Source organism: Sturnus vulgaris, chromosome 20, assembly GCF_052056855.1.
Source record: "Sturnus vulgaris isolate bStuVul1 chromosome 20, bStuVul1.hap1, whole genome shotgun sequence".
Taxonomy (NCBI): Eukaryota; Metazoa; Chordata; class Aves; order Passeriformes; family Sturnidae; genus Sturnus; species Sturnus vulgaris.
Window position 1 is genome coordinate 7736971 of NC_142262.1, and position 16412 is coordinate 7753382.

General features: G+C 42.4%; 1 protein-coding gene across 1 annotated transcript in view; it reads left to right on the forward strand.

Annotated features, from left to right (window-relative positions):
• The window catches only part of SEC14L1 (SEC14 like lipid binding 1), a 39348-nt gene that overhangs the window by 11376 nt on the left and 11560 nt on the right, over nucleotides 1–16412 (forward strand). Inside the window, exons 3-7 of the mRNA XM_014889158.2 lie at nucleotides 12319–12468; nucleotides 12558–12689; nucleotides 14668–14796; nucleotides 15042–15276; nucleotides 15949–16058. Of these exons, the coding sequence (XP_014744644.2) occupies nucleotides 12319–12468; nucleotides 12558–12689; nucleotides 14668–14796; nucleotides 15042–15276; nucleotides 15949–16058 (756 nt within the window). The remainder of the gene's footprint in view (nucleotides 1–12318; nucleotides 12469–12557; nucleotides 12690–14667; nucleotides 14797–15041; nucleotides 15277–15948; nucleotides 16059–16412) is intronic.

Consider the following 16412-nt stretch of genomic DNA (forward strand, 5'->3'; position numbering starts at 1 on the left):
ACATGTTGTAACAGACCTTCTTATTGAAAGTGTCTGTGATTCTAAGACCAAACAAGTGACGAATACTAATTATAGGGCTCATAAAAGTGAGACTTAAGCGTGGTACAACAGAGCAGCAAGGAATATTTGACTGTTCTAAAAATAGATCCTCAGTGGACACATTGGGATTGCAGCTGAATTTTAAAAAACTGACTGCAGAGGAACTAGACATGCAATTTCTTAACTGGAAAAGGAAAGGGGAAGCCAAGCCCCAAATTCTGCTTTGTGTGACAATACCCCGTTCCTGTGAAATGCCTGTTGGCAACACAGAGCGTGCTTGTGATTGTTCAGCTGCTGTAAGACAGGGAATGATAATTAGAAGAAACGGTAGGACAAACTTAATGATTTACGGTTGGTTTTATGTGTGTCTCTTAAACAAATTCACAGAGAGATACGTTCCTGTGTTATGAAAAGGGCTGTGTACTGCCAGTGTTGCAGAGAAATAGGAAATGCTTAGGAATAGCTCACATTCCTCTGTAATCACATGTCGGTCTCCAGGCATTTAAGCTTTCCCTGGCCTGTCGCCAGCCTTTGCTGTGATGCTCTTTTGGAGGTCAGCCTCTTCTCCAGAGTACTTTAACCTTGAGCCAATAGAGTTGTGTCCTGTGCAATTGGGGTCAGAAGCCAAGTTTCCTCTCGTAGGAACTACTGAAGTTGACTCTAATTGCAGGGCACATTCTGTCAAACAAAGTGTTGTGCCTGGAGCTACGTGGCTTCTGGGCCAGGCTGATTTCCATCTGTCTAGCTTGGAACACGGGCAGGGCAGGCATTTTTCTCTGAATATAGAACAGTGTTGCAAATGTGTTAGATATAAACAAGTTGCAGTGACATTGCAAGTCCATCTTGTATTTCTGTTGCCCCCACGAGGCCAGGTAAGATCTGTGTATGTTGAGGAGCAGCTTGGAGCAGCACAGCTGGAAAGTCTGTCCTTGATATTCCACCTTCAGTCTAGACCAGAGCAATGTCAGTTGTTTTCTAAGCAGCACTTTCATCCTGGCCTCTCGGTCATAAGCCAGCCTAACCTGAATGATCAGGCTTTCCCAGCTAACTCCAAAGGAAAGGAAGATTAAAATTGATTTATTTGCATTCGGCGTGGTTGTTGGGTTTTCTGTCTTTAACCTTTTGGTTTTTTGAGGAAGCAGTGCTACTTGCCCAGCTCCTCTATTCCAGCTTCTCATTTTAGAGATTCGTGTCTCGAGATTGTGCAGAGGCTGCAGTTGAAGTTTCTCTTGCTCACTCTTTAGTGGAGTGGCACTTGGGCACTTTGGCCTCTGGATTTCCCAGAGGGGGGAGAGAATTAATGATTCTCTTGTGTGTGCCTGGGAGGTAAAGCAGATGTAAGTCAAACTCCTACACAGGCTGTCCACTTTCTCCTCTGTCCTGCCTTCTTATTGAGGTGTCCTCTGAAGATGGACATTTAGGCTCCCATAGAAGAATCAATTACACAATTCCACCTGTGAAAATTTATTTAAGCCAACCACAGATGACTCAGATCTGTTTTAAAGTAACCACTCTTCAAATTAAAGTCACGTTGAGGCATGTCTGTGGTTATTGAAGATGATCTTTTACAGACAGAAGATGGAATGTTAGCCCTTGTTTTCAGGTTACATCCTTTATCTCCAATTTGTTCTACCTGCTGAATTGGTGTACCTTTTGCTATCAAAACTTTGAATAAAATTGCATTAAGTCATCAAAGATTTAATTTTTATCTGGATGAAGATGGAATCTCTGTGTGTAGCAGAGTGGTTCTGAAGTCGTTATGAGCCAGCTCCCTTCTGGTGTCACTCCATGCAACATCAGGCCACTGTAATTTTGCTGGTAAAACTCTGAGCACTTTTCTGAATTGAAAATGGGAACTGAGGGGGATAGAGTAGTGATCTGTGTAGAAAGAGCCTGCATGGGTGACTTGTCTGGTCACAGCCCTGATGAGAATTGAGGTTTCTGTGTCTGGCTCTTTCTTTCTGCTGCAGAAAGAGGCTCTTTGGTGGCCTTGGTAAGTTGGTGACCACAGCTGAATAACTCAACAGTGAACTACCAGTAAAATTCCACTCACCTAGAAGATTGCTTCATAACCTGTTCTGAATCTCCTGCTTTATTTATAAGGTCTAAATTATTTTAATGAAATATTAAAGTAACTTTAGGCATACTTGAAAACCCTGAACACCGAGGCTGAGATTCCTTAGCTCTGTAGCCAGCACATTTATGCTGCAATACAGAGGAAGTTTGTGCAGACCTTCCTGTCACCCAGAAACTCCTTTTTTTTTTTTTTTTTTTTTTTTTTGCTCCTGTTTTTTTCCTTCTATCCCCTTCCGTGCTTTTGGTTTTGGGCAGTCTTAAGTGAATCTGCTTTTTTTTAGTGTAACTCAGATTTGTCAAGAATGCTTAATGAACATATGGTCAGGTGTTTCCTTGGATTAGCTGAGCGTTTTACTGATACTCAGTTGCAGGTGCTGTCTAAATGGAGCATTTTTTTCAATAAGCTGCCTGTGAAATCCTTTTGATTTATGGTTTGTGTGCTGGTAGAAAAATAAGCACTCCTTTGCTTTGCATTTACTTTGCAGAGAATGTAATCTAAAACACAGAAATGTGTGTAAACTTTTTAAAATCACTTCAAGGAAATGTGCTTTTTTACCCCTGAAATTGTAACTGTCTTTTAGATAGTAGGCAGGGTTCGAGGTCTGCTGTAATTTAACAGCAGTAGAAAATTAGTTCTAAATCCTGCTTATGAAAGAGATCCTAATATGCATAATCCTATCTAGTTGATTCTTAGCCTGAATTTCTCCAAAACATTCTGTTGAACAGCTACTAGAGGTGAATTTGTTGCAGTGTCCTGTGATTGACAACTGAGATAATGTCCCACAGTCCAGTGGTTTGGGGTTTTGTGCAGTAAGAATGTTTTGGTTTCAGTCGGGCTCCTGATGCTTTCTCTGTGTGATGGCCTCAAAGGAAAGAGGTTTAAACACAAGCAAGACAAACTAAAATGGGTACCAAACTTTAGGAAGATGGTGTGGATGCTATGCTGAGTTTCCTTGGAGATCTGTCCAGTTTCAATGACATTTTGTAATGAGCAGTGTGGTATTTTCAGGGGTGGACTGGGCAGTGCTGGGTTAATGGTTGGACTCAATGTTCTTACCAGTCTTTTCCAACCAGAATGAGTTGATGATTTCAAGTGCATTCCCCCTCACGGCACTCAAAGCCACGTTACAGGAACTGGCCCGCAGGGTTGCCTTTTAGGGCTGTTTAAAATGCCAAGCTATGAATATGGTCTGGGTTTGGAATGCAATTAAAGCCAGTAAGTGATCAACACTGTAACCATGGAAATGCTGCCTGAACCACAGAGAGGAGCAGAAATGCCAGTATTTGTGTGTTGGTGCAGTTACTTGCATTTGGAAGTGCTTTGTAGCAGTTTTAACGTGTGAAAGGTCGTGCAGTCAGAAATCCAGGCTGGTGTGTGATGTGCTGTGTTAGCAGCACTGTGAGCTGTTGAGCTGCAGTTTCCTTTATAACACCATTTCAGTGGTATTTCATGATTTTTGTGATTGGCTGGGTGTATCAACTATGGTTATGCCTGAAATTTAACATGAAGCTGTTCCTTTAGCACTGCAGAAGACTTGGAAGCGATTAAATAGGTGTGAAGTAGCCTGGATTGTGTCTGCAGAGCTGTGTGGAGATAAAACTCTGTTCTGTCTCTGTTCTGAAAGGTTGTTTTGCTTCCCCGTGCACATCCCTCCTGTTTTGGGTGAGTGGTGGTAAGTGCTGTTTGAAGCCAGGAACCAAGAAAAAATTGTCTCTGAATTTTTATGGTCTCAGAGTAACTTAGTGGAGCCAAAGCACAAGAATAACTTCTCTGCTTTTTCCTGTCTCCATAGAGATTTTTAATTTACTGAATCAAAGCCCTTCATACAAGATCACAAAGCAGTTACTGAATTTAAGTCTGTGTGCTGGGTTATTTTTTAGTGGTTATGGGCAATGTCCTCATTGTTTTCAGGAATTTGCACAATGGATATGATGCTGAGAGATTTCTTGCTGTTTCTAGGATTTGAGCAGCAAATTGCCTGCTTGGCATGTGGCAGGGCTGTTAACCTATTTGGTAGAACAAATAGGTATTGTTTGTTCAGCGGTGACATCCACTGAAGACAAAATCACTTTAACAGGTAGAGTCTATTTGAAATGTGCAAGAAACTTAACTGGATATTTACTTAACTTGAAAGTACTGTGGGCTTCTGATACAGCTAAATGTAAAAATGGACAGAGCAGTCTTGCCCTCTTCTTTTTATAGGAAGTAATAAAATCTGAGGCTTTATATAGTTAAGCTAGGGGTGAATTTAAATGTATTGGAATAAATCTGCTCATCCTTTCTTCCTCTTTCTTTCTGGACATTTGCAAGGGACAAGTGGGTTGTTCATAGCAGTATAGAGTCTGAAATCCTATTCAGTGAAACCTGATTAAATCAAGAGAACTCCTTAAACAACTATAGGCACCAAGAGAAGACGAGTAGAGATTAAGCTCTTCTGTACACTTAATAAAACCTTTTCTTCCATGCAGGACTCTTGAGTGACAGAGGAGCTGTTGAGGGCAAGAATTAATGACTTTGGTAAATGCCAGGAAAAGAAATGTTTTCTTATTCACCTCTGCTTTACAGATGGCTTCATTTTCCTCAATTCCTGCTTTCATGGAGAATTTCTCAGGAATTTCATTTCCACAGAAGGAGAGGTGATCAGAGGAAGCTCAATTTGCTGCTTGCTAAGCCAGTTATGCTTTCAGATGCTTTCTTGAGACAAAGATACTGAAAAGATCAAGTCCTTATAGCATTTCATGATTGAACAATGCCCAGGGATGCCCTGGTGGTGTTGATGAAAAGGTTTCTGCAGTGACCTTCAGTGTTTGTTAGTGTGCAAAGGCAGCTTAGAGCAGGGGTTATTTAACAGCTGTGGGTGTTGGAGGCCCAGGGAGTGCTCAGAGACTGTGCAGGGTCCTGTAATGTCTGGGAGGTCAGGACTCCTGCAGTGTGGGAAGTCTCTCCTGGATCTTCTGAGAAGAGATGTAGACCTGGGCTGTAAATTTGAGCACCACTTCAGTGCAGTATCAAAAATACAGCATTTGAAGAATCTCAGTATCATGCTGCAGTAAGTTTTTGAACCACTGACAATTTCTCTTCCCAGATACTCTACCTGAAAGCCCTGATCCCTGCCTTGGAGAATATCCAAGGTTGTTTTTCAAGATTGCTTCTCTTGCTGTTTGAGAAATAATTAACCTTCAATTACAATTCATGAACAGCATCTGTGCAAAGTAGATTCTTGTTAGCACTTGTCTGATTTGTATAATAACGTGTTTGTGTGGTCTATTTAAAAAAAAAAAGACAAACCCCAGAACTTCAAAAACAAAAAAGCCACTGTGATTGTAGTCCAAGGATTTGATGCATAATTATATAAAACTTTCACAGCCTCCTTTATGAAAGCTTTAGACTAATCCCATTGTTTATGAACTTTAAGGCAGGAATGTACTTCTGCCAAGTAGATGGAGTTGGGCCATTTTGGGCAATTACTTGGGAATGCTTTGCTTTGGAAGACTGGATATGGAAAGTGCTGTAAACTTACACTCTTAATGCACTAAAGATCATTTAATTAGAAAGTTCCAGGTCACTTCTTACACTCGTGTAGTAAACAGGAATTCTTTAGCCTCTAAAATGGAGCAGAATGTTTGTCTTACCAATATTGATTTGTCCTATTGATTTTTTTGGTGTAACTTAGAGAAAGGTTATTTATTTTATCTTGGGTACACTTAATAGCCATCGTTACTACTTAGATGGCCAAATTTCATTGTACCAGGGAACAAAGGGTGAAGACAATCTATTGTGTTTTTGAATGACTCGTGCCACTCCAGAGTAAAATGCTTTTTTGGACTGTAATGGAGAGAGGATACAAGGGGGACAAAGTAAAACAAGATCAGGATGCCATTGTAGGAAAGTGTGATGGGGAGAAAGGAGAATTGTACAATTATTTTCTTTCCTGTAGCATAGAGTAAGGGGCCACTCACATTTGCCAGGTGAATGTCAGCTCTCATTTTGGGAATCCTTCAGAATTTATCCCAGCACAGGGTGCAGCCGTGCTCTCAGATGGAGCCAGCTCTGCTGCTCACAGCCTGCCCAAGTACAGCTCTGCTTGGAAAGGCAGGATTCTCCTCTCTTCTGTGGAATTCTGCTCTGCATGGAGTGGAAGAGCTTTTCCCCGTTGCAAAATTAAAGTGTTGAAACAAAGGTATATTTGGATGTGGGGCATTGTAATTTAGTTTCTTTTTTAACAAACCAAGATGGAACGGAGCCTTCCTTTTGAATAAATGCTTGCTGCCTGCTTCATTTGTCTTAATTCTTAAAATATCTGCAGTAGCTCTCTTTCAGGTGAAGAGTTATATTTTTTAATTCAAATTGCTTCCACACAAGGTATTTCCTGATGTACTTTCTAATTGCTTAATCTAGTTCAGTGATAAATTAAGCAAACATCTTGTTTGTTGATCTTGCTCTGATAGCCAGCAGGTTCACCATCAGTGAATCTTGCTGGAAAAGCTATAGAGTAGTATATTTGTTTTAGTTCTATTTGAACCCTTTTGAACACTTTTAAAAATAGAATTTGCAATGGAAGGCTAAAACTGTTTTTTTCCCCTTTTAAAGTAAGTCATAGTATTCTTTACACTCTGACTAGTCATATCTTCATGGCATAGACTGTGCTAATATTTACACAGAAGTCAAAGGACTGTTAAACAACCTCATATTTGCTGAGGACCAGAAATGGTACATAAAGGAAATTTTTGTTGAGATAATACACAGCCATTCACTGGCAGGTCTGACCCTGCCTGTCCTGCTGGGTTTTTTTGTAGTCCCCACCATCCTCAGCTGTAGTCTGTGTAACTTTAACCTTCTCCGTCTTTTCCAGAGAGAGTTCTAGAACCGAGTGCCTGCCAAGCAGCCTTTGTTTCTCAGCAGTAAGAGAATAACTCCTCTCTTTGTAAATGAGAACATTTAATGAAGTGAAAACACAGCGGAGAGAAAAGCCACTTAAGCCTCCTGAGCAAGGGCTGCTGTGCAGAGCTGCTCTGGGGGAAGGTCACTGCCCAGGGCCGAGGGGAGCTGTGCTGCAGGGACAGGGACCTGCCTGGGACCCCACTGGCCTTGGAGGACTTGTCCCCTCCACAGGGGAGGCTCTTCCCAGAGAGCTGGCTGCCTGCGTGTTAAAGATGTTCTTGCTTCCCCAACGTGCAGTTTGCTTCACGTTCCCTCTTCCCAGCGCCTGGGAGTGTTACCTTACCCAAAATCCTATTTCTGGAGCTTTGTGAGGTGTATCCACTGTAACCATCTGCTCCCCTGCATGCACGCCCCCGAGCTGATCACTCCCATGTGAGCTGACATCCCTCAGAGACACTGGCACTGAGCTCACACTGCTTTGTTCAAGTCTCACGGTTTTTATACTGCTTTGAACAAGTGTCATGGGTTTTATACATATGTATGGATTGCAAAGGGAGTGGTAGAGAGCTCTGAACAGCAGAATACAGGGCAGGAAAAGTTATTTGCTGATCTGTGAGAGTTCATCCAGAACTGTTTCTTTCCAAGTTCTGCTGCCAAGAATTTGAAACCTCGTGGTTGCCCTGCCATGAGTCACTGCTTTTCCTATTGATCTGCAGTGCTCTAATGCAAGGGGAGGAAGGGATAGATACAGTGATGTGCTGGAATGCTGCCTGTGCAGCCAGGGCAGCTTCCTGCTTGAGTGACCCTTCTTGTTTCTTGTGTTTATGAGTAATTCAGAATTCCCACACACTGGAAGTGGGTAGGGGGAGCACAGTGAACTCTGATATGCACATTGGCACCCACACATGGTCAGGCACTGCAGGCAGAAATTAAAGTTAGCACGGAGTGCTGCAGATGAGATTGGACTGCCAGGATGAATCTGTTTGTGGCTTCTCTTGAGGTGCCCTTGGAGACTGTGGTGCTGCTCTTGGAATGCTGCTCTGCCAGCAACTTCAGACAGAAGACATCAAAAAGAAATAAAACATCTGAACAGCTTGATTCATGCCATTAAGCTGTTAAAGCACTCAATATGCTTCATTTTACAAATGGTAATTGAAATTCCTCTATATTTCACCAGGTTAGAATTTCTGTTTGGAGGATTCGCCTACTGGAACAGCACAGCATAAGATTGTTTGGAATATTTTTTTTTTCCTCTTTTTAAGTGTAGAAATTAGTTTTGAGTCATTTAATGGAAATACTAAATAATCCCTGTCCTTGAAGGCAGGAGACTGGGAATAAATTAATCTGGCCAGGGAAGATGAGTAATTTATTTGCATGAATGACTGACTCTCCCTACTGAGGACTGAGACATGCTTATTATCAAGGTATTTTATTAGCCCTAGGCATGGTTTGAGAAACAAAAAGCCAGAAATCTTTGAAAACTGGGCTGTGGGTCATACCTTAGTACTGTTTTAAAGGTGATATTTTGAAAGAAACTTGTTATTCCTGATATTAGAATTCTAAAATGTAAGGGCTGCAGCAGCAAGTACAATTCCCTTGGCTATGAAAAATGACTGCAATGGGTTTAAAATAGTCTGACTTCTGAATTGCTTTCATGTCTTCACACTCAGCTGAAATACTAGCAAGGATAAAAGTGGAATAAATCCTGTTATTTTGACTCTACTCTGAGCATGAGTTGCTAAGGGAAGCAGTTGGAAAAGCAGCTTTATTACAGTGCTATTTTGGTTGAAATTATGCTTGTCAGTGCTCTTGCTGTTAACATGCATTAAGAAAGTTAAATTTGCAGTTCAAGCTGCTTCACCAGTCTGTGTTTTTCTTGATGCACAGTGCAGCTTCTAATGGATCAGAGTACACAAATGTTCCAGAGGCTGGTGGGAAATGTAGAAGTACATTATTGAGGAACTGCAGAATTGCAGGCTCAGAATGACTTTTTGAAAGATCTGTACACAGGTGTCTCAGGCATGGAGGTGTTGTGATTTCATGTCAAGCCCAGCAGCAGCTGCAGAGTTTTGAGGATGAACACATCTGTGCTTTTGACTTGTGCTCCGTGTCAGTCTCCACACACCCTGTGTGTTAAATGTGATGGGGAAAACAGGAACAGTGTCATGCCCTTGAAACACCATTCTTGGGTGCATTACTGCAGTAGCATTTCACTCCTCAATGGAGCCCTTCAGGATTTTCTGCTACTCTTGAACTAATTGTCTTTGGTTGTACCTGTACAGTGAAACTGGAACACTGACACCAAGGTGTGGAATATCTGATTTTATTTGTGAAGAGAGACCTATCTGTCCAGGTTTGACCACAATGCTGTCATACAAGGGGCAACATTTTATAATGAACTCTGCTTTATCAGCCAGCTGGAGAAATACTGCATAATACAGCTCAGTTATTTCCTGTCTGCAAAACTGGATTTGAGACAAAATTTCTGGTTCAAAACACTTCAATAACGCAGCAAAATCCCTTCAGTTCTCCTGGAAAATAAAAGCAGCATTTGATCTTTCTTTAATCTTCTCCTGCTCCTTGAATAGCTCCAGTCTTGGCCATGCATGTGCTGCTCTGCCTCACGTGGCTCTTGCTGTGTTGTACCACAAATTGCAGGTTTTGTTCTGTGCTGTGTTGGTTCCTGGTGAAAGATGTGTCAGTGTCCTGTGGCCTTGAGGAGCTTTTTCCTGCCCACTCTGCACTGTGAAAGGGACCCGTTTGTCCCTTGTGGAAGACACAGCCGTGCTTGAATCAGATTGAATATTTTGATGTGGCCACAGTTTGCTCTAATCACCTTTTATTCAAACTGGACTGTGCTGAGAAATGGTGCATTACAAGGATATATTGGCGTGGGACATAAAGAAATAAAACCAGCCTGATTTAAGAGCCCAGTAAAATTGACTGTGAGCACTTTTGTGTGTGTATGTTCTTTAGGGAGAAAGAATCCTGCGTTGCTGTTAATCTCTTGGAAACCTTCAAGTACTTTGCTGTGAGCATTCAGCTTGCCAGCTTTTGGCAGATAATGATTTCATTCTCTTCCAAATTGAACACATTTAATTCAGTCTCCCCATTTAAAACACCACATTCTTCTTGGGCATTTTTTTGTTCACAGTTCAGCAAACACTCAGGAGCAGGTAATGCTCTGAATTGCAAATGTTCACAGGGCAAACATGAAGTGTGTGGAGGACTAAGATGAGAAAAGCATCCGTATGAGCAATGAAGGAGACTTGCAAGGGCTTTGGCATAAAGGGGGCTGTTCAGACGGGGGAAACTTGTCATCCAAATGTAAAAAAGACTTTGAAAAAAGTGAGAAAAATGTTAGATACCTACTGCCCCTGCTCTCCTGTCTATAAAAGGTAAGGTCTTCAAAATAGAAGTATTAAATGAAGCAATCTGAAAATCAGAAATACTTCTAAATTCTACTTCTTCTAGAAATGTTTTCTTTTTCTGACTTTAACAACATTTAACTACAGTCATTGCAGTTAAAATAGAGATTAATTTAGAATGCTGAGACTTTTTCAGGGAGAGGTCTGAGATACTTATGAGCAACTAAAATGTACAGCCTTCTGTCCAGAACAAGAGCCTTGTAAAAGAAACAAAACTTCTTTGCCATACCAATGGGGCAAAAGAAACTTCTTATTCCATGTGAATAGGACCCATCCTCTCATTGTCTCGGAGCTGGGAAAGATTTTCTCCCCCAGTGCTGACTATTGTGTTACAACACTAATGCTCTGTCCCTGCTATTGTGCACACATCTGTGAGCCCAGGAATTATTGCTGTTCTTCAGTCCAGCCCAGCCAGCTGTGCACAGATGAGGTCTGGAGCAGGGACTGTGTGTGACCGTTTCCATGGCTGCACTTCTGCCTTACAGAAGAGCTTTATCAACTCGGGACAGTCATGCTGCAAAAATGCTTTAAAAATATGCACAAGGGGAAAAAAAGCTGACAGTGTTTTAGTGCCTTACACCACTGTCACCATAGTAACACTGCCTTCAAACTAGGTTTGAACACTGGTAATAAACTGAAGTATTTTAATTGTTCTAAAGGGAGAATTAAGAGACCTTTTCTGTTCCAGCCCCACCATTGCATACTTTGTGCAGCTGCTGCTTGTTTTGTTCTCCACCCTCTCCCTCTTGGTGCTGCAGGCCAGCTGTTTTCAGAGTAGTTGAAATCATCTGAAAGGACAGAGTGGATATTTTACCTCTTTTAAAGAGTTGTTTCATGATGTTCTCTCAGATTTACTTTATCTAAGTTTTCTTCTGCATTAGGTCACCTTGCAAAATCCGACCTCTTCACCAAAGCCAATGAGCTTCTGATAGTAGCAAAAATGAAGGAATCCACAATATAGAAAGCAGGCTAAAGATTTAGTTCCTTCACTACTACCCCATGAGAAAAAAAAAAGCCATGGAGAAGCAGAGATACATTAGAGATTATAAAAAAAGAAGGGGAAGAAAAGAGCTGTCTTGTATTCTCCAGCCACAGTGGTTTTAAAATCAAAATCCAGCAAGTTTACTAGTGGGGATAACACCCTCTTACTTGGTTTACTTATCCCAAATCCTTAACTATCCTATGTCTGATTTAATACCATACTCTGTGTGCCAGATATTTAAGAGATGAAGTTACTTACATGACTGTGTTTTTTGACTAAAATCAAAGCTGTTGCTAGCTCTGCATTATTACAAGAAGTTCTACGTTTTTAGAAGTGTGAAATGAGCTCATTGTATTAGACTGACTGTTGTTGCACAAAACTGGGAACTGATAAACTGCACTGAAATCATTAGGAACACCATGTGCCCAGGGAGCTTGAGAGCTCTATTAGCTTAAGAAATAGCTTTTGAAATGTTTTTATTAGACCTTGGGGAGCTGTATGAAATCCCTCTAGACAGCTTGGTGAAACACCGGTAATTAGTAAGTGGGTTTTTTTAATCCAAGACGTAATTGTTTTGTGGTATTTTAGAATTGGAGGGTCTGATTTTTCCTGTTATCGAGGGGGTTGTCATGGTACAGAATGAATAACTTCCTTTTCAGAGGGAGGGGAGGAAAGGGTTATTTAGTGTGGTTTAAAAACTGCCTTACTGGCAAGGAACACATTAATAAATGGATTGTTTGGAATGCACTGGGAGTCTTTCAGCTGTAATGTGGATTCAGGAAGGCTCAGCCCATTCCACAGAAGCTCTGAAGGGCATTGAGCCTCCAAATGCTGGTGATGCCAGTGAAGGAACTCTGCACACCCTCAGGAATTAATGGTGGTGATTGTTTGTTCTCTTTCCATCGTGCCAGGCGTATGAAAGAAGGTTTCCTACGTGCCCTCTGATCCCCATGTTTGTAGCCAGTGACACTGTAAGCGAGTACAAGAGTGAGGACGGGGCCATCCACGTGATCGAGCGGCGCTGCAAGCTGGACATCGATGCCCCACGGCTGCTGAAAAAGGTGATGAGCTTGGAAATGCCTGGTTTGTACTTCTGCATATCCCTTCTCCTGAATACTGTACCTTGACAGAATCTGTGCCTCCTCCCCAGATTGCAGGAGTGGATTATGTCTACTTTGTCCAGAAGAACTCTCTGAACAGGCGAGACAGGACTCTGCATATAGAAGCCTACAATGAAACCTTCTCTAACAGAGTCATCATTAACGAGCACTGCTCCTACACAGTGAGTAACAAACAACAGGCCCTTGGTGGGGCTGCACGTGGAGCCAAGGCAGTGCTCAGATCTCAGGACTCAAACACAGCTTGCATTGTTCCTGGCTTTTGCCTTGTAAGAGAAAAGAACCAGCGTGCTGCCCTGAGTGATAATTGTTAGTGTTAGATGTAACATACTTGCCTCAAGAACTGAGACACGTTTGGCACCCTCTTGCTTGAGCATCTTCTCAGAGAGCACAACATAATTTGCTGTGTTTGACAGCTCTGTTTAGGTAAATCTGTGCTTTGTAGCAGCAGTGTGGGACTTGGTGAGGCTGATGACACCCTGACAGAACTGCCAGAGGAAAGTTCAGATGATTTCCTTCTGCTCAGCTCAGGCAGAAGTTCACTGAGTCAGCTATGGTTTAACCCATCTTTTTTTCTTGTTCTTGGTCTTCAGTGCAAATGTTGATGCAGAGGAGTCTGCAGGTGGCAGGCCTGCTGCTCTGCTCTGGCCATGGTTCATTTCTGAATGGCTCAGCCCATCCTCATGGGCTCTTACAGCACATATTGTAGCAGTAGAACTTCAAAGTGATGTTAAAGGTCAGATCTGAGCTAACAAATGTGACTGATTTATCTGTATTGTAGCATTCTTTTCGGGTCCTAACATTTTCTGGTGTGTTTAACCTGTGGTTAAAGGATCACCAGATGCCAAACCCACTTGACACTATTATCTGATATTTTTATAATGATTTCTGCCATAACTTTTCCAGGGTAAATTTAAGAATACACTTCCACTTACCTGCATTTTTTTATGTGAAAGCTCTGTTTAAACAGGAGAAATGCTGTGCAGAAAAATGCATGTGGTAAATATGTACAAAACACAGCCCTTGTCTATGCTCATTTGCTCTATTCACTGGAGAAATTAGGTAAATACAAAACCAGGTTTTTAATGGAAGAATAAATTGTTTATAGAAGTTCATTTTTATTAAAGGTAGTAATTGAATTTATGCAAATACAGGAAGATTCTTAGATTATGTTATTATGAGTTGTACTTACTAAGGCTGTACAGGCTATTCTTGTACCTCCCATTCCCTAATGCAGAAACAGAAAATGAAGGGAAAAGGTTTTTTTTCTGTAGTTGTCTCCTTATAAAGTGTTGATGCTGTTCTTAGCCAAATTTAGCATGTTTTGAGGAGGAGGGGAACCCTAAGGCATCAGGCCAGTTGCATGCTCAGAAATCCAGCTTTTTGTGATGTTTTTATAATGACAAATTCAGAGCCTGACCTAGAAATCGCTTGAAGAAATCTATGGTAGTTGGAGAGTTTAAAAACCAGCTTTTTGTAACAGTATCAGCATCAACTGTAGCATTGTTTAGGTTGGAAAAGCCCTTTAAGATCAAGTCCAGCTAAAAGTCTGTTTCAGGATCATGTCAGTAAAGCTAAGAGGGAAGGTGTCAGCTGAGTGAGGAGTGTGCTCCTCTGTCTGTGGCATTGTCATGGGAGAACGAACTAAAACAGCTTTCATTCTCCAGAATTCTGAAGTACCTCCTGAGTCAGTGAGGGAGCAGTGTTTTGGCTTTCTCTTGGGAACATGTTGGGAAAGCTGCCCCTGTCCTTGCTGCAGGGCTCAGCCTGGCTCAGCTGGCCCTGGGCTATCAGCCACAGCAGAGTTCCCTGTGGAGGCTTTTGCCCTGTTCCACACACACCTTGCAGCCCCAGCTCTTACCTAGACTGACGCAGTGGAGAAATGTGCAGTCCTCTGGCTCTTGGCTGCTGCACTTGTGTTTCTCCACCCTCCCCTTTAAAAAAAGAGCTGTGGGACCATGGAAGGCCTTTCAGCTTTTTGTCCTTTGGTGTTGTCTCTTCCCATCTGTGAAACAAGACATTGCAAATTCCACTTGAATGTTTTTGACTGTGTGAACCTGTAAAACAAGGAGCATTTCAAATATTGTGAGGGAGAAAAAACCCTAAATGGATAACTGAGCTGTATGATCTTTTGACTTGCAGGTTCATCCTGACAATGAAGATTGGACCTGTTTTGAACAGTCAGCAAGTCTGGATATCAAATCTTTTTTTGGTTTTGAAAGCACAGTGGAAAAGATCGCCATGAAGCAATACACCAGCAATATTAAAAAGGTGAGCCTGCAGTTGGGAAGGATGTGCCTGGCTCCAAGTTACCAAAAGACAATGAGGCTGCTGCTAAGTAACAGGCTGCTCTGCTCAGAAAGCTGGGCTGCTGTGCTCAGGGCCTGGGGCAGTGTGTCTCTGTGTAGGGCTGTTTCAAATCTTTAGAGGTCTGATCACTTAATTCTCAGCCCAATCTTTTGTGTGTCTAGATGTGTGAGTTTTTCAGTAGCTGAAGTAAATTTTCTTTTTTGAAGGGAAAAGAAATAATAGAGTACTACCTGAAGCAGCTGGAGGAAGAAGGAATAACTTTTGTCCCTCGCTGGACTCCTCCTGTTGCCTGTAAATCAGAGAGCAGCACATCCCACCCAAGGAGACCAGTGTCACCTGCCATTAATATCCCAGAGTCTGCCACAAAGGAGGGCTTGAGCAACAAGGAGATCCTCAACACCTCCAGCAGCCCCTCGGAGCCCACGGCAGGAACACCCGATGGTATGGGCGTCTGATGGGTTTTACTGGGAAACTTGGCACTGGAGAGGCTCTCAGCACTGGGCAGCTGAGGAGCTCCACATTGGCTCCTGAGCTGGTGATGTGCAGTGTTAAAGTGTGGCCTCACTGAGCAGTGACACGTGGCAGAGCTCAGGGAGCTGTTACAGGCTGAGCTCGTGAGGGGAGATCAGGTATGAGCAGAAAAACTCTTTGCTGTTCATTAGGTTGCAAATGAACAGTCTGCTCTCACCCTGAAATTCAGGGATGGGTATAACTATAGGAAGGATGGGGAGGAAACAGCTGAAACTTCCCTAGACACAATCTTCTGGGAATTTGGGAAAATTCTTGCACTGGGAGATCAAAGCTTCCCTAAGTATTTCTAGAAGCAACAAGCCCAGTGGTGCTGTGGATTGGTGAATCTGAGAATACTGGCAAAATGCTTTTACAAATGTCTGCTTCTGCTCCTTCCTTATCTGCAGAAGGAGAATTTTTTCTTCTTCATGAAGGTGACTGTGTTTATTGCCTTGCTCATCTTTTTATTGATTCAAAGGAACTTTATTCAGTTCTGACTGTGCTGAACACAGCGGCCACTTTGAGACAGCAGCAAATCAGATCGCTTGGTGCTTGGCTAGGTCAGGTCAGGACCACTCTGATCACCTGTGATGTGTTTTTCAGATAAGTTGGATGCAGACTACATCAAGAGGTACCTGGGGGACCTGACCCCCATGCAGGAGAGCTGCCTCATCCGCCTGCGGCAGTGGCTCCAGGAGACGCACAAAGGCAAAGTGAGTTGCTGGGGGTGTCCCCTGCCTCAGTGTGTGTGACACACAAGGTGGGCCTGAGGAAACCTCCTGCCACACCCCCTGGGCCTGACTCTTTCTGCTAAGTGGCCCTCCAGGATCAAAACCTGAATTTAAGCGGTGGCAATAGGAGGAGTTCATTGGGAGTGTCCAGCTGCCTTTGCAGCTGAGGTGCTTCAGTAATTAGCGTGAAAACCTCTTAGGCTGTCAGTTAAACTGCCACAGGGGAATAGCATCAGTTTTATAAAAGTCTTCCTGGTTTCTACCATGACCTTATTTTTACATTTGTTTGTTTTGGCCAAACATGATAGTCTTAAATACTGAAACGCTGATAGCAGT